The 16630-nt window shown below is 51.0% G+C and overlaps 7 protein-coding genes across 7 annotated transcripts; 4 read left to right on the top strand and 3 right to left on the bottom strand.

Moving 5' to 3' along the window:
• Positions 1-2715: 2715 nt before the first annotated feature.
• On the top strand, positions 2716-4078 carry MRS44_009046 (uncharacterized protein; the record flags this gene model as incomplete). The annotated part of the gene is made up of 2 exons (XM_065621154.1): positions 2716-3188; positions 3247-4078. 2 exons carry the CDS (start codon positions 2716-2718, stop codon positions 4076-4078), a joined length of 1305 nt encoding a protein of 434 aa, XP_065477226.1.
• An 864-nt stretch (positions 4079-4942) lies between these two features.
• Positions 4943-6163, bottom strand: MRS44_009047 (uncharacterized protein; the record flags this gene model as incomplete). The annotated part of the gene is made up of 6 exons (XM_065621155.1): positions 4943-5265; positions 5312-5389; positions 5537-5711; positions 5767-5942; positions 5997-6072; positions 6122-6163. 6 exons carry the CDS (start codon positions 6161-6163, stop codon positions 4943-4945), a joined length of 870 nt encoding a protein of 289 aa, XP_065477227.1.
• Positions 6164-7908: 1745 nt separating this feature from the next.
• MRS44_009048 (uncharacterized protein) lies at positions 7909-9033 on the top strand (the record flags this gene model as incomplete). Its single annotated transcript, XM_046280088.2, has 2 exons — positions 7909-7944; positions 8002-9033. 2 exons carry the CDS (start codon positions 7909-7911, stop codon positions 9031-9033), a joined length of 1068 nt encoding a protein of 355 aa, XP_046132511.1.
• A 367-nt stretch (positions 9034-9400) lies between these two features.
• Positions 9401-10204, top strand: MRS44_009049 (uncharacterized protein; the record flags this gene model as incomplete). The annotated part of the gene is made up of 1 exon (XM_046281233.1): positions 9401-10204. The coding sequence occupies one exon, from the start codon at positions 9401-9403 to the stop codon at positions 10202-10204; it is 804 nt and encodes a 267-aa protein (XP_046132512.1).
• A 504-nt stretch (positions 10205-10708) lies between these two features.
• Positions 10709-12409, bottom strand: MRS44_009050 (uncharacterized protein; the record flags this gene model as incomplete). The annotated part of the gene is made up of 3 exons (XM_046278583.2): positions 10709-11028; positions 11624-12084; positions 12141-12409. The coding sequence occupies 3 exons, from the start codon at positions 12407-12409 to the stop codon at positions 10709-10711; spliced, it is 1050 nt and encodes a 349-aa protein (XP_046132513.2).
• Positions 12410-13888: 1479 nt separating this feature from the next.
• On the top strand, positions 13889-14923 carry MRS44_009051 (uncharacterized protein; the record flags this gene model as incomplete). Its single annotated transcript, XM_065621156.1, has 1 exon — positions 13889-14923. The coding sequence occupies one exon, from the start codon at positions 13889-13891 to the stop codon at positions 14921-14923; it is 1035 nt and encodes a 344-aa protein (XP_065477228.1).
• A 324-nt stretch (positions 14924-15247) lies between these two features.
• MRS44_009052 (uncharacterized protein) lies at positions 15248-16485 on the bottom strand (the record flags this gene model as incomplete). The annotated part of the gene is made up of 4 exons (XM_046269762.2): positions 15248-15422; positions 15495-15849; positions 15902-15992; positions 16054-16485. The coding sequence occupies 4 exons, from the start codon at positions 16483-16485 to the stop codon at positions 15248-15250; spliced, it is 1053 nt and encodes a 350-aa protein (XP_046132515.1).
• Positions 16486-16630: the final 145 nt, after the last annotated feature.

Here is a 16630-nt window from a genome sequence, read left to right on the forward strand (position 1 = left end):
TTCACATTTTCCCTTTCCAAAAGCTAAGCCTCTTAGAATCAGGTGTTCTGTTGGTATTTCACGGTCAACGTCCAACCTGAGAAGCACTTGCCTTTGGCCCACTAGAATCAAACATTGCCACCAGGATGAATGTAAAGAGAAGGAAGAGTTGTGCGGGATATCTTTGAAATTCTCACTTCCAACAAACAGCAACTAGCACAACTGCCCGTGACCCGAGATTCCTCCTTTCCTGCGAGAGGCCTCAGAACTTGGCTAGACAATAATGAACTCGAGCCAAGCATACCAAGCATGACAACAACCCCACGATCCGAGCCCAGGCTGAGCTAACTCCGAGATCAATTACGGGCCGTGTAATCGGATCATCGGATGAGTTAAACGCCAGTGCCTGTCACTGACCCTTGACTCTTGGATTGCCTAGTAGGGACGATCAGTTCTTCTAGGTTCCGGTGACTCCTTGACACAGCCGCACATGTGAATGAACGTGACTTGTTGCCAATACCGCTTGGCTTGGGCTTTGATGCGCCAAGGTCTTGTTCAGACTTGGTCATTTCCAGATAACTTGCGGTGTTCATGGATATGTAGTGCGCTGAGAAAAACAGACATCTCCGGAAGCGTCTTGGGCTGCAAGCTCCGTCCACGATCCATTGCGATACTTCATTTACCTTGCCTACTGTAGAACACGTGAAAAAAGTTCTTGGATCTCACTCCGTGGACCCCCTGTCACTAAAAGTTGACCTGGATGATCAGGGATATCAACATTGTCGTCCAGTGACATCCACCGGCAAAATCGCAACTTGGCCCCCCATATTCGGCCGGTGTGGCAATAAGCTTTCCGCACTTTAGCACTCGTTAGCCAGGGGTGCACCGGACCCTTGGCTCCTGGGGATTAGCCCGATGCTCCGCTCCGGCTCCGTTCCTTGACAGAAAACCGCGCCATTAACCGGGGGGCTCGTTCAGCGGTAGCGGGAAACGGAAAATGAACGTGTTGGTTCGCCCCCTGCAGGAAAGATCAATCAGATAAGATAAGTTCCATGGTGGTTCTTCCTCGTGACGGGCTGCCAAGTCAGTAGACTCGTATGCCGAGATGGGGGAGGGATCTGGAGTGCTCTCGGGGGCCGGGCTGTCCGCTCTGTGCGGTTGCGGGATGGATGTTGGGAATGGGGACTCCACCTCGTTTGCAGAGTGATGGATGTGATGATCGTGGGAGAGATGCCGAATGACCGAGTTGTTAAAAAAGATGAAGCTTGAAAGGGCAAGCCGTTTGGCTACGCGATACTTGATACCCAGACTTACAGTGTCGTATTGTCAAGTGCGTGGTTGAGACGCAATCGGCCAACGATGGACATGGGAAATTGGGGATGCGCCTGACAGAAACACCAAAGACCATCTTGCAAAGTATTCAAGTTTACCGACGTCGGCGAACCCAAGTCCCCATAGTCATATACGGCAGCTCGGCTAGATGAAGACCCAGGAGTGCCTGGATCCATCTCAGAGATCCCGTCTGCCTGTTGGCATCCATTCCAGCATTGACGGGATCCATCGGCGAGAAGATTTACCGAGTCTTGGCTATTGGAGGGTAATTCTGAGTAAACGCTCGTCCGACCAAAACTCGTCTCTTTCAAACCGCGACTCATATGCCGTGGTCATGTCCGTCCTGCTCGGCGACAGCCAAAGACTGCTGTTGTCAATGGGTTCACCGACACCACGCCATGAAGTACTGTGGGCCTAGAGGTTTGCTGCTCGAGTGCCGAAACCCTTTGAACAAAGACGACTTGGCATTGCTGACACAGTCAAGACGAAACACAGCCAAAAACGAGGCGAAAAAACGAGGCGAGAAAGGAGCGGCAGCGGCGGTTATGCGACTCTGCTGCAAGCAAGTCCACACCGCAGATTGACTGGTCAAAGACGCCTAGGCCTATGATTTGCAGTCGTGCCGCCCGTTCAAAAAGCTTCTTTCTCCAAGTGCGTGCATCTCGTTTCGTCATTGATGAAATGAAACGATGGAGTCTTCGGCGACAAGACCGAGTGCAACTGCAACTGCAGGTGCAAAAGTACCGCAATGCAATCGGTGAGGTCTGCAGGTGGCATCATCCCTGCACCGCGTGTGGTGTTTTGGCGTGTCTGTCGTCAAGATTGCAGCACCACGTGGAGATTGGCCCAGGAGTTAATAAAGCTCCCTCAAGCTCCAGAAGCTCTAGATCCTCGTCCATGGTCCTGGATCAACTCTAAAGGAGCATATAATGCATCGAATGCATCATCGAATTTCTGCATCAAGAAAGGGAAAAAAGACAGCCTTACAGAGGCAATTCCCCAGCGACAATGTTGATCCTTTCACGGTCCCCATCAAATTCCCCTTCAATTCCACGCACCGCCGATTTCAACGGCTGCGATTGGACTCTGGTGGGTGCACGTGACGCAAAATGAAATTCCCGGCAGCCCAGGTGACCTCTTTTTTGGTCTCCACTCACCGCCCGGCCGAGTCCCGACTGGGCGATTGGATCCAGGGAAATCCCATTGCCAAGTGCCAGTGAGAGCGAGAGACTCCAGAGAAGCATTCGCTTCGGCTTCAGCCTCGTTCCTGTCACGGGGACATATCTCGTCATCCATTGTTTTTTGTGGCTTGGTTTTTTGTTCCCTCTCTGTCGAAAGTCTCCCAAGACGACTCGACTAGGTCGCCCTTGATACGACGCCTCCTTCGCTCCAATCGCTCCTCCCATGTCCGAAGACGACGGCGATGTTGTGCTCGGCCCCGACGGCCAAGCACCTACCCGAGTAGACCGAGATCGAAGAGCTCCGCGCTTCAGCTGGACTCCTGCCTACGAAGCTACCTTCTTCCGAAGCCTCTGCGAGAGCGTCCAGCTGGGCCTTCGCGAGAACTCTTCCTTCAAAGCTGAAGCTTGGGAGCGTGCCGCCCAGGCCCTGCAGGAGAGTCACGGTGCCTATCCAACAAAGAGCCACCTGATCAACAAGAGCGACAATGCTAGGAAGCGTTTTCGATTATGGAGAGGCCTTCGCGAGGATGCCGAGTTCTTGTATAACCCAGTGACGAGAACAGTTACTGCCACCGAAGAGGCGTGGACCGCACACATCGAGGTAAACATTCCCTTGACGATATCGGACGAGGCTGCGATCACGCAAGTGCCGAGGCTTCCCCGCCACGGTCAACCACACGAGCAGCGATCCCAGGTGTAGGCGCGAGACCCCAGACAGCATTGCTAATTCGCACCAGAGGGAACCTCTGTCCAGGGCGCTCCGCGGCCGACCCTTCGATCACGAAGACTACATGGAGATCCTGTACCCCGACGTTATCGGCTCGGGGGGTGCTCCTAAACGGATCATGAAGCCTCGACGACGGACCGACGGTCCTATCGCTGAAGACCCCGAGATGCCTGGCACAGGGATTTTGAACCTCCAGAGCGAGCCCCCTCCCCGGCCTCCCGGCTTAGAGAGTCCCAATTCTCGGCCTGTTTTGACCCAGACTCCGACCACCTCCTCGACGGGCTCGACCCAGCAACGGCCGACGTCTACTACGATACCTCCTCGCGGCCCGCCGACCGTTAATGCCAGCGCGCTGACCCCACCGGACGAGACCATCACGCAGAGCCGCAAGCGCCAGCTTCCCACGACGAGCACCCCCGCTACCTTCGAGTCGCCCCCAGCTTCGAACATGCCCTTGGGCCAAGCTCCCGAGTCGCCTGGCAAGCGGCGCCGGACTTCCTCTAACGATGGCTCCCGTGCGCTGACCTCTTCTGTGCTCAACTCGTCCATGCTGCCTCTCGCGGTTCGAGACGGCCCCAGTGTCGCATCTCCTTCGCAGACCGATAGCCAGCTCCTGTCGCATGCGCCTGTCATCGAGGAGCTCGTCGAAGCAGTGCGCTCGCGAAGCAGCTTGCGCTGGCAGGAGGAAGCTCTCGACGTCTTCTTCCGCGACTTTGCGGATGAAGACCTTGATTTGCAGGTCAAGATCTCCGAGAGTGTGCTCATCAACGAGTGCAAGGCCATGGTCTTTTGCAAGATGCCGGGCCGTGTGCGTCAGCACTGGGTGAGGAGGTTTAAGGAGTCGCTTTACAGACAGTGACTGTCGGCGGTGACCAGACGCATGCAAAGAGGAGGATGAAGTGATTGATATGGCCATGACGATTTCAGCAACAACGATAAAAAATCTCTCCTAACAAATCTAGCAAAACTAACAAAACTAAGGCGACGTTCGAAGATAAGATCTGAACTGAGCGCGGGGATCCAAAGAGGTATTGGTTTGGCGCGTTTTTGGTCGTGTTGAAGATACCAAGGGTTATGGACATTGAAGCGGCATGGCGTTTGGCAGAAAAATTTCCCGACACTTTTGACATTTATACCGCATTTATTTGCTTGTTTACCTGCGTTTTATTTTTTTGCATTTAGCGATAGCGAGGATTCAATGGGCCGCTGGGAACTGGATAAGGGGGTTCTAGGAATGGGTGTTGTGTTGGATTATGTGGATTGGATGGAGCGTCGAGAGGAGTGATGTGCGTGCGTGATGCATGGAGGCTTGGCCTGATACCTAATACATTTAATTCTCATCTCTGGCTTGAACAATATTTTCTCAGTGCCTTGTATTATCGCTTTGCGTAGGTACTTGATGTTTCTTGGTCCCTCGACAACAGGTGTTGATGGGCGGCTTAGGGTAACACCAACAATCTTCAACCTGGTTCGTGCTGGCTCTTCCCTGCTAAACCAAAAATAACATCGATCTTTCAGAGTCATAGAACATTTAAGATTAAAGTTCTTGAGGGGATATCTCAATTAATAGGATAATGAGATGCCTACTGTCACCCTACTGTCACCTTCGCACGTGGCCGCCTCCTTGTTACTAGCCACACAATCGACCTAACCCTCTACTCCACTTCCAGCGCAATGTGCAAGACTCATGGATCAATCTTTCAACCGTTTTTAATGTTCAGATTTAATAAAGGTGTCGAAACCCCCCCTTTTCGTAGTCGGTCAAGTCTCCAAACTGTTCATCCGCTCCCACAGAGACGTTGGTCCCCTCTCGATCTCTCTGCTTGTTCTCCAGGAAGCAACCGACTGCATACGCCGTGATGCAGCAGATAGCCGCAACTTCGAACCCCAACAAGGTGTTGTACCCTGTTGGGTAGTTAGGTGCTTCGTGGATGAAAAAGACTTGGGGGCCTACCATATTTGCGGCGCAATATGCAACGAAAATACTGGCATTGACCGTCAGCTTTTTGGTGTGTCCGTATACGTTGCCCATAGGGAGGGAGATGGCTATGAAGATCAGCTTGGGAGCGATCATGATTGCAATAGTATCTACCTGTCGCGTATTGGCCCCAGAAGAAGTAGAAGAAGTAGTACGCTAGCAGTCGGCCGACCTTGTTCTCGCGAGGCAGATCTTGAAGCTAGTTAGTACTTGAAACAACCATCATTCAAGCCCTGCACACCCACGTTGTAGCAAGGAACAGCAAACGACAGGGACTATGCAGCAAAGCCCCATCGCTAAGCATCTCTTGTTCTTGAACCACAGCTGGGGAACTGCCACCATGAAACTCGACAAGGTCAGCGTCGCACCTGTTGGTGAAGCCAAGACCAGACACGATCTGTGCCCCAAAGGCGACGACGCCGCCCGTTGGCACATGGATGCTAAGGACAAAGAGGACGAGGAGGTAGGTCTTGTAATCGGTAAAGGCTTCACGAACTTGATACCACTTTAGTTCCTGGAAGCAACAGTGGTTAGTTCGGACGACGAGCTGCCCTTAGACACGCGGTCACCATATTTTCGATTCCAATCATGTTTTCTCGAACTCTGTCGAGAGCGATGTACTTGTCCTTTCCAGTCAGGAAGTAGGCCTTCAATGGAGAATCAGGTAGCCAGATATGAAACTTTTGGAGTATGGCGTTGGCGGGATACTCGGCGACGAGCCATCCAAGGTAGAAGATTGAAACCACTAATAAGATGGGCTAGTTAGTAGGAGTATTGAGAATGTGTCAGCTAGACTCACTCCAGTTGTACTGTTGTCCGACGAGACGGGTATCTTCAATCATTCCATACAAAGCGGCGTTGGAGACGATGATTTTCTATATATCGATCAATAACTCTCGGTGGAGATGGTTCTCTGCAACTCACATCGACAGCGCCAATGGTGTTTGTGACGACCATGAGCGGCATGATGCGCCAGTCAATCTTCTGGCGAACCTTTTTGCTTCAAGATGGTCGTAATCGGCCCATTCTTGATGATCTCTGAGGTACTGTGTCGCCAGGTCGAGTTCATGTCTGGATCTTTTGTCTTCGTCCGCCGATGTTGTTGCTCCAAGGCTTGGAGAGTTTGGGTCATATTCCGCCTGAGATTTTTCGTCGAACATGATTCTTCAAAGGTAGTCCTTAATTCGAGAAGCCGAGTAAACGACACGGACAGAATTACATTTCCTAACCGTACAGCCGACGGGGACAATTCGTTTTTAATAAAGCATACTGATATCCAAGGCAGCACCAGACAGTTGTGTACTCTCTGAGTAACCTTACGTGTGATTTGGAATTTCAAGACTTGCCACGACACATTATCTCATTGTCTCATATCTGTGCGGCGGTCCGATTGTGGCGGTCTGCTGTCCGACAGGGACGGGGCGATCACCACCCTGGGATTCCTCGTTGTGGGAGAACCAGTCGGCAAATGGAATTTGCCATAAATCCTTGAATACGGTTTAGATCTCTCAGAGCCTGTCCTCTTGTTGACTATTGCGTATCGTTTTCTGTGAACCCCCCCTGTCTTGATAGTACTCACCCAACTCAAATGCCCAAGACTCGACTCGGATGCTACCAGAATAAATGAGAAGATGGATAAGAGGAAAAGCTCTGGGTAACTAAAAGAGACTCCGGGCACTGTGTTGTATATGTGATTCGTTTGGGGGACAACATGCTGATCACAGGAAACCCCAGTCCTATTTGTACTAGGATGCACGATGAGGTTCAATAGCTATCGGTTTTAAGGAGCACTGCAGCAAAATCTTTTAGAAAAAGTTACGCCTTATAGTTTACGGCATGGAAAGAGTGACCAAATTCCTGCGTTTTCTCCGTCATGATGAAGATTAAAGGTGCCACAGCTGATCGACATAGAAGCGATGAGACATAGCTGAACTGCCGAAATAGACACGAATGCTGATCAAGACGGCAGCCCCCCTCCACGATCTACAAATGCAAGATTGGCTTTGCGGATTGCTTCCTAGTGGCGGATCTACCCGGTTCTCACCCGCCCTTTGCGCAGGGTCCAAGGGGGAAAAGATGTGGGCTGCAGGTATGTCTCTGCATTTTCGGAATGGGCTTTTGCTGCGGTAGTGGAGAAACAGCATACATTTGGGTAAATCAGATCTCGATTTCACAGGATAGACTTGATGTTTCTTTGCGCTTTGCTTCAAGGGGAGGAGTCTTGCTGGCGTCTCCCTTAAACATGTCTGATCTCGAAACTGAAGACAAAACACTCCCCACGCCAGGGCGTAGGCAAGGCATATGTGGCTTGGTGTATTGACACCATCGTTGACTCACAGCGTTCTCTTTCCTCGAATTCCCACAGGCGCCTCCTCTTCGGTGTCACTTGACAATTGTTCCTGACACTGTAGACGAGTGACGGCCGAGGTACGCTAGTTCCCAAATCTCGGGCTCGGGCTCCAGAGTTGGAGGCCGACGGGGTCTAAGAAAGGGTAACTAGGTCATTTCAGCATCACTTAAGCCATGAAGGATGCGATAACAAAGCTCATGGGCCAATTATGAGTAATAGCGCGCTGATCTACAATTGGAATTGGGGCTATTGTCTGTCTAACCCCGCGCCTGTTGTCGGGTATAAGTCCCCTCGCAAGCTGAGTTCATTTTCGTTTTCTTTCCAGTACGAATAATTCCATAACCATACACACAAAAAAAAAATGCTACAAGTTAACTGCTCTGGCACGCCCTATGAGGTAAGTATCCAGGGAAGAGCCTCAACAAAGCTTAGACGTTAACCAGCAGGCCTGTAGATCGGCCATCAACATGGCACCGCCGCAAAGGATAAAGTAGCGGGATCTCTGGACTTTTACAAGTGGCTTTTCCAAACCACCTGTGATATGGACTGGCCTGCTGTTCGAATCGAGGCACAAAAGTACGTCAAGCCACTACAGAGGCTATGCCCTCGCCATGTCGAAGAAATACGCGGCGTCGCCGATGGCGCAGGAGTCGAGTTTATCGATATAGTCGCTCTCAATGTTCGAACTGAAATCACCTTTGGTCTATTTACAGACAGCCCCAGTGTCCCTGTTCAGACCGACGGCTGCACTAGCTTGGCATACCGCCAGAAGAATGGCAACATGCTCCTGGCACAGAACTGGGACTGGAGGGTCCAACAAACGCCCAACCTTTTCATATGCCATATCACTCAGCCGGGCACAGACCTACCAGATATGTCATTCGTCACGGAAGGGGGTGTCATAGGCAAGATTGGATTCAACTCATCTGGCGTTGGAGTCTCCCTCAACGCTATCCGAGCTCGCGGCCTCGACACCACGAAACTACCAATCCACCTCTCACTGAGGGCGGCTCTGGAGTCAAACTCTGCGCGTGAGGCGGCACAGAAGCTGCAAGCAACTGGGACGGCTGGAAGTGGCCATATCTTGGTGTCAGACTCAAAGGAAGCGATAGGACTTGAATGCACGAGCGTGGGGATCAAGGAGATCGAGCTGGACCAGGATGGGACCATCGTTCACGCGAACCATCTGATGCTCGACCATCCAGGGGTAGACGAGCGCCCACCGTATTTGGATTCGTTCGCTCGCGTCAAGCGTCTTTCTCAGCTCATCACAGAAAAGGCAGCCTCGGAGACGATCACATCCTCTTCATTATTCGAACTGTTCAAAGACGAGCAAGGGTTTCCAGGTTCTATCAATCGCTGTCAGGTTGGCGAGTCAGAGTCGCAGACTTTGTTTAACATTGTCATGGATTTGGCAGAACGCAAGGCTACGATATACTTTGGGAGGCCAACAAGCTGGACAGAGCGAGTTGAGCTGTCTAAATAGTTGATCACCAAACTCATGCCAGAATTGACCTCGATCGGTCTCCTCCCAAGTTCCAGCTCCATAGCGGATGGAACACTCTAGATCTCCTGATAGTAAAATTTTACATGTGTGTCATCACGGCCAACTCTCTTGGACGATTAAAACCACCTTGATGGTCGAAGAAGTCTTCCCCTGACTGACTGCGTTGTCAACGATAGCTCGGAAACTTTTCGGCGTGAATCGATCTGGGTCCAATCCTTCCGGCGACATTTCAGCCATCGCAGACATTTATAAGCCTCTTCAGCCGCAAGTATAAAGATGGTCACATCAATAAACAAGTAACTTCAATTTAAATCAAGCACTCAAATGAAGATTAAGTTTCGGCACCATGTCGTCCATTACCGCTGACTCTAAACTTACCCTCTTCTTGTGGCTGGAGGGGTTCTTCCCAAAGCAGATTGTCTACTTTCTCCTCCTTAAAGGCCTTGTCGACTCCCCTTCTCAACTATACGAGGGCAAGACCAACGACCACAGGCTCAACATCAAAGTTCTTTGTTTCAATGGTTCTGCCGTTGTGGATGTCGATCCAAGCGACCCGAAGCCTGCTGGCAAGAGCAGCCCTTGCTTAAGAATTACCGATCCTACTGGAAAGAATGAACCACGCTGGGTTCACGAGAGTTCCTCTATCCGTTTGCTCTTGGAGGAACTCTACCCCGAGAAAACCCCCATGGTCAGCCCCACGCCCCTTGAGAGGGCCCTCATGAACGACATTCACTCCACCATTCTGCAGTCGATCACAGACTCCAACTACTACATCAAGAACGCGGCGACTGTTACGACGAGTTGGTCCGGTATTAGGGATGAAGATCGCAGCCTTGCATTGGCCCGTCATGCAAAGGAGAACCATGTCCGGGCTCTTCTCAAGGCTCAAGAGTGGGCAGCCGGGAGTTTGGAAAAGGGTGGATGGTTGACGCCTTGGCTTGATCACCCTGGGTTGGTGGATGCTGCGCTTGCAGGTGGTGCGAGATACATGGAACTGAGTTATTCCCTTGATGTGTTTGAGGATGAGCGCTTGGGGTTGTTGAGGGAGTGGTATGCTAGATTTAAGCAGGTGTCCTGGTGGACCGAGCTGGAGGAGAGTGGCCGCCACCCAAAGGAGCTGTCATACCCAAGCAGTTGTCGGGATGTCTAAAGGGAGGCTGCTTCTTTCAGACATTTCAAGAATATGTAGTTATGCATGTTAGGAACTTTCGGACTTCTACTTGAACTTTCATTCAACATTGTCTGACCCTGGCCAGCAAAGTGCTCCCTCATGGTCCCCAAGTCCCCTTTAAGGGTATTGATAGCTCTCTCACAAAGCTCAGGCAGCAATAGCTCTACCACATGCTTTCCTCCCATAATGGACCACATTACAGCGGTCGATATCCGCCAACTGACCTTGAATTGTGTGTTTATGGGGGGGAAAGTCCGTTCAGTCAATGGCATATTTACACGAGCACTTAATCCGCATCCCATCCGTCCCAGACCTGCTCCTCCAGATCCGCCTGATTTTCCGTCCACATAATAACACACTCAGTATGACTCCATTCCAGCCCGCCCCAAAGCTCCAGTATCTGCCTTGTCTCTATTTTCATCCAGCCCCAGTACCTCGGCTCGCCGAAGTCTTCGTCGCCTTCCTGCGGGGGGATATCCTCTCTCAGCTCCTCCTCGGCGTCGACTGCCTTGAGAACCGGAAGAGGGGCTTGAGTTTCTCTCCAGACTCGTCGTCACTCCACTTCATGACCTCTTCCATTGCTTCCCTCTTGGTAGTCGTGAGCAACTTGTCCCAGTTCTCGTCGCTGGAGGAGCCATAGTAAGTGCGGTAAACTGTGAAGCCCCAGTTCTTGGTATCGTTCAGATCGCCAGGCAGGGTTGGGAGTTTAGGAATCCCATCGAGCACACTAGAGAGTTTCGGCATTGCGCTTTGCCGGCCTTTGTGTTGATAGGGTGGCAGGGTTGCTGCGCGCTGTGCTGAAGCTAAAAGATGAAGAGTAGATAAGAAGTGAGGATTTGTATTGCTGAGCTACGCACAAGCATTTATAGCTTTCTGGTTGGTATCGTTTAGGACAATATTATGTAATTACTCTACGAGTAAAAGGCATTTAGGCCTGGTATTGGGACCCTGGAGCTCGCTAAAGGACTCAAGAGCCGACAGACTCGATGGCATGTTGGTTGTGTTCCTTATTGGGATGCTCCCCAGGTCGAGCCAATAAGGTACCCAGTTTCGATGGATACTCCTACTATTGGAACCTCGGGTCATAACACGCTGGCTATTTGGCCTAATCCGGAGGCAGGGGTGTGGGCGATTACTATGTCTTCAAAGGTTTGTTGTGAGAGTCGTTGCTCTTCCCTATAACTCAGAGAGAGTATCGGGTACAGGAGCAGAGGACGGATATAGAAGTCAAATCTTCGTTTACTATCAACTAAAGTGTGTAGGTACGCTCAATACAGAAGCCAAAGTGTTGCTTGGGGTATCAGGGGAATCCATGTCGCTCGAAGTCTATATAACCAACTGCCCTTCAATCATTCCTTTCGGCATAAGCCATGAGGTCGTCATTAAACCCCCACTCACCCCCTTCTGGCTTGGTGCCGTTCTTCAAGAAGCAGTTTGCGCCCAGTCTGCCTACCATCTCAGCCATCCGTCTATCGAAGACGACGCTCTTACACTTGACTCCCGTCCCTCTGTTTTCATCCCTGTCGATCATGGCGGCACAGGCATTTAGACAGTCTTCGAGGGTATAGGCGATTATAGGTGCTACATCTCCCATGACACCGCCGCCCTTGGCGGGGTCACCTGCAGGTACGTTCACGCCACAGTACCAAGAGAACTCATAGCCCTTGTTAGACTTGAAGACTGTTCTTTGTCGAAAGTCTGTGGGGCAGTTGAGTTCTAGTCTTTCCACGGCTGATGCTCGTCTCGGGACGTAGGGGTCTGTAGTATTTTCCGAAGACGTGTCGTTGGGCTCGATGGAGGGACATGAAATGGTCTCGGCTGGGGCAGCTTCGGAACACTCGGTACATTCTGTATTATTGCTTGGAAGACTCATCAATGCGAATTCACTGGGAGGTGTTGAACAACACGAGCTTACCTAGAGCAATTTCCCAGCGCAGCAGCACATCCTCCACCAACTCCCGCGCCAACAACGACAGCAGCCAAGACACCAATGAGGAGGCCGAAGGTCCAGATTTCAAGGCCAAAAGGAACATGAATCTGTTTCTGCTGTGGACTTGACTCTGGCTCGGGCTGCTGGTACTCCGGCGGATTGTAGTACAGCTTGTGCTGACCGTAGAGGTGTGCTACCTCAGGGGCATTGGACATGTCAACCTGAAGGCCTTCGCTATCAGAGTGTGATGGCATCTTGTCTTTAGGGGCAAAGTAAGAGATTGGGATGACGTCCGAGTCACCGTCGTCAGGCTTCTGTGCATGAAGGGCCATATGAATTATGTTGCTGGGAATATCAGACGAAGTAAAGGCGAGTGCGTAGTCAATGTGCTTTATTCTTAAATCCTCCCGACTTTGACAACCCTATCTGGTTCTTGTAGTGGCTCATACCCAATCATGGTGTGGGAGAGGCACACTCATGTCCTCTTGTTGTCTCGTGTGGTGATATAAGCGCCCAGGTTTCTCGGGACCGAAGGCTCGGGACCGAATTGGTGTGGCCAATGGTGGGTTGTCGCATGGTTGAAAGAGGTCAACCCCTGCATAGCCTGAAGCGCGATGGATGTTTCTTTATAGGTTGAGGAAGTGATAATCGCCCTGCCAAGTTTATTTCTCGCGTCTATTGTAACACTAGGTTACTTCAGCCCTGGCGGGTGCTCTCAAGGTGCGGGTGCTCCCGCCATTCTGGTTCACTCTCTGAAATCGGTGAGAGGTTCTTAAGTTGTTTAAACTATTCACCATCGATGCTTATTTTACTTCAGACAGGCGATTGCATTCCTCTGTCTTTTATTCAATAGAGCACTTGAAGAACAGACAACTTTGTCTGGAATGCTGATCTTCGCAAGGATGGATGAACCCGTGGGGGCCAAACATCCATGTGAAACCCGATCCTACGGATACTACAACGGCCCTGAAAACGGTCGCCCGCATGCAGCTCGGATCAAGCATATCCGATGCACTGGAGCTGGTCCTGACCATCAGTATTTGTAGATGCGAGTCGGAAGGTTTCACCACACGTTTCCGGTGCCCGTCGCCCCTTGTGCGGCATTTGCATTCTGGTATCAGCCAGAGATAGCATGTCTCCAACTTGGCCGTGTTAAGAAGCCATGGCCGGCCGAGCGTCAAAGCGTTAGTTTCATGAAACTCTCAAGGCTTTCCTCTGGTTTTCATCCAAGTTAAAGAAGTTCTTTGCCGAGGGAGGCGTCATGACGGAAACTCAAGAAACCGGTATTCCATGGTCAGGTGAGAGCGTCACGTAATCCTTGACGCGGAACTCGCCTCTATGGTGATACTAAGTCACGTTGCTCTGGAGTGCATGATAATCAGACATATCCTTCACCAGAAGTGAATGCCTTGTCAGAGTTGATCATGTTGCTGTGGATGTGTAGATTCATAAATTGCGGGTAATCATGCACAAAACATGATTCAGGTGGCTGAGCCTTCATGCCTCAGGCATCAACGTCCCAAATCATCCATGTCGAGTTCGACTCATCCAAGATCATGATTTCGATTGCCTCTTTAGGAAATACCCCACTCGCCTTTGACTCAGTCATTCTTCAGCTGGAATGATGAGCGCATGATAGTCCATCGATAAATACCCTTCTATTTTCCCTTTGAATAGACTTGTTTTGTATCAATCACTCAACAGTTCCCTCTTCTACTCCCTACTTCGAAATCATGCCACTAACAACAACATCAACATTATCGTGCTCGACATGCCAGGTCTCGTTCGAGACTGTGCAAGAACAACGACAACATGCAAAGAGCGAGCTGCAGTTAGTATACTTGTATCGCATTGGAAGCTCCAATTCTAACAAGAGGATTAGTATCGAGAACTTGAGGCGAAAGGTGGCCGATCTGGGTATCAACACTTTGCCTTCATCAGACACCTATCAAGCCTCGGGCTCCAATCACCGCTCACAATCACCCAACGACAAGTCTTCAGAAAGCGACTCTGGGAGCGACCGTGAAGTTAGCCAAGATGACATGCCCGAGTTTGTGCCTGAAAACTGCATCTTTTGCTCTCACCAAGCCTCAGACATCGACGACAATCTCGCCCACATGAAGACCACACACAGCCTCGTAATCCCTTTCCAGGACAACCTCGTCGTGGAGCCCGCCACATTGATATGGTATCTCCATTTTGTCATCTTTGGATACCACGAATGCATTCTCTGTGGGACCAGGCGACGCACTGTCGAGGGTGTGCAGCAGCACATGCTTGACAAGGGACACTGTCGGTTTGAGATGTCAGACGAGATGATGGAGTTTTATGACGTCGAAGGTCTCAACAGCCACAGCACCCAAAGCCTTGTCCGACCAGATGAGGATAGTATTCGATTACCCTCTGGCAAGATTCTCTCACATCGATCCCAAACCGCTTCATCAAGCAGACCACGGATTACAAACCAGTCAACATCAGCCGAAGAACCAGTTGCAATTCCCGGCGCACCTCCTTCCGATGCCCTCACAAATCGAGGACGCAAGGAAACAGCCATGGCAACGCAGCTCTCACGTCTGAGCGTCAAGGACCAGCAGAGCTTGATACATCTCTCAGCTCCTCAGCAGCGCAGTTTACTTGCGCAGAGGAAAAGGAACTCGAGACTGCACGACGGTCAGAACGGAGGATGCGGATTCGGATGGACAGACACAGCAACAAGGCTACTGTCGAGCATGGCCGTCCATGGCAATCGTACCTCTCTATTTGAATGAATGGTTTTTATTTTGTAGCTTGGTCGGCGTGCCTTTGGAAAAGCAGTTTAATTTGTGGTCTTTAACTTTTAAAGATTCATAGGTTAATATTATTTTTTGAAAGTTGAAGTGAAAGATGCGCCGAGGCAAACCGAGTCTTATTGCTGTACGACACTTTACTACTATCATGTCAATCTTGAATCTCAGGGATAACAGTGATAAACCCGTCGTATTGTCTTAGTTGGTTGCAAGAACTATTGTGATACTACCGAGATTGGCTTCAGAAGGCTGAGGCGCCCGTCCCCGGGCTTCTGTTTGTGAGGAATACTGAACCCTGTTGCATATCTAGATCTTAATCACGACCTTCCCTATGTGTGATCCTGAGTAAAGATAGTCGAACGCTGCAGCGGAATCCTCGAAAGCGAATGTTTTATCGACTATCGAGTCAAGCCGAACCTTCTTCTCGTCCAGGAACTTGTTCAATTCCTCAAACTCCTTCTTCGACCCGACTTGAATACCCCTAAGAAGCGCAGCATGAGTAAAAATCCAATCCCATTTCAACAAGGAACGAGCGTGCAGTGTGATAACTTACTGAATCTTAGCGGCCTTCGATAGAAGAGTGAGGAGCATACTGGGATTCCAGTCGGCCTCGAAGCCTTCCAGAAATCCTACCAACGAAATGGTCCCGTGCTTCTTACGCAAGGCCTGCAAATCGGAGGGAATGGAGGTAGGCCCAGTGTTATTAACAACGTAGTCTACCCCTTTGCCGCCGGTGAGTCGCAGTGCTTCCGCTGCAACGTCCGGGTGCTTCTTGTAATTGATTCCTTGGACATCACGACCAAGCTGTTTCACCCTTTCAAGCTTGGCATCCGAAGACGAAGTGATGATTGGCTTGATACCGGCGGCAAGACATATCAGCAGCGCAAACATGCTGACGCCGCCAGTGCCTTTCCGAGGTCAGCTAAAGAATCAGCAGAATGCAACAATGTGTTGCCTCACCTTGTAACAGTGCGGCAGTGTCCTCGTTGGAGCCTTTGAGCGAATCGAGCGACGTCCAAGCTGTCAGTCCCGCACACGCGAGCGTTGATGCCTATCCAGATCAACAACTCACTCGACATAACCACCCAAACAACCCTCAGGACTCGACTTACCTCTTCCCAAGACAAATGCTGCGGCAGCTTCACGAGGAACTTGTCTTCGAATACCGCGAATTCCCTGAGCACTCCAGGGCCGTTGCCACCAAGGGCCACGGCATCACTATCCCTTTCCGTGCCGTCTAGATCGGTCATGTTGAAGACTGGGGCCACATGATCCCCAATCTTGAATTGGTTCACCTCATGCCCCACAGCCACAACCTCCGCCGCGCAGTCTGACGCAGATATGCCTCGGGGCTCGGCCGGTGCGGGGTAGCGGCCTTCGTGCAGCATGGCTACATCGCGGAAGTTAAGCGATACCGCATGGATGCGGATGACGACGTCGCGAGGGCCGAGTGTCTCTGGGAGTGTTTCGGTGGACGGTACAACAGCAAGAGGGTAGGGGGGTTCGGTACGACGGAACGAGCGACAGGTGCGTGGGTAGGCCATGTTGTCTGTAAGATGTTATTTTTGCTAACAAGTGGTAGAGGAATCGTGTCAGTTTTTCTTCAAGGTGGATCAAGGAGCGTTCCCTTCTTCCTCTTATAGGGTGTGGCGATGCTGTTGAGTTGCTCCGAGGCCCCCGCCCCCTGGC

The sequence above is a fragment of the Fusarium solani genome (genome assembly GCF_023522795.1).
Source record: "Fusarium solani strain SB1 chromosome Unknown bctg00000005, whole genome shotgun sequence".
Lineage (NCBI taxonomy): Eukaryota > Fungi > Ascomycota > Sordariomycetes > Hypocreales > Nectriaceae > Fusarium > Fusarium solani.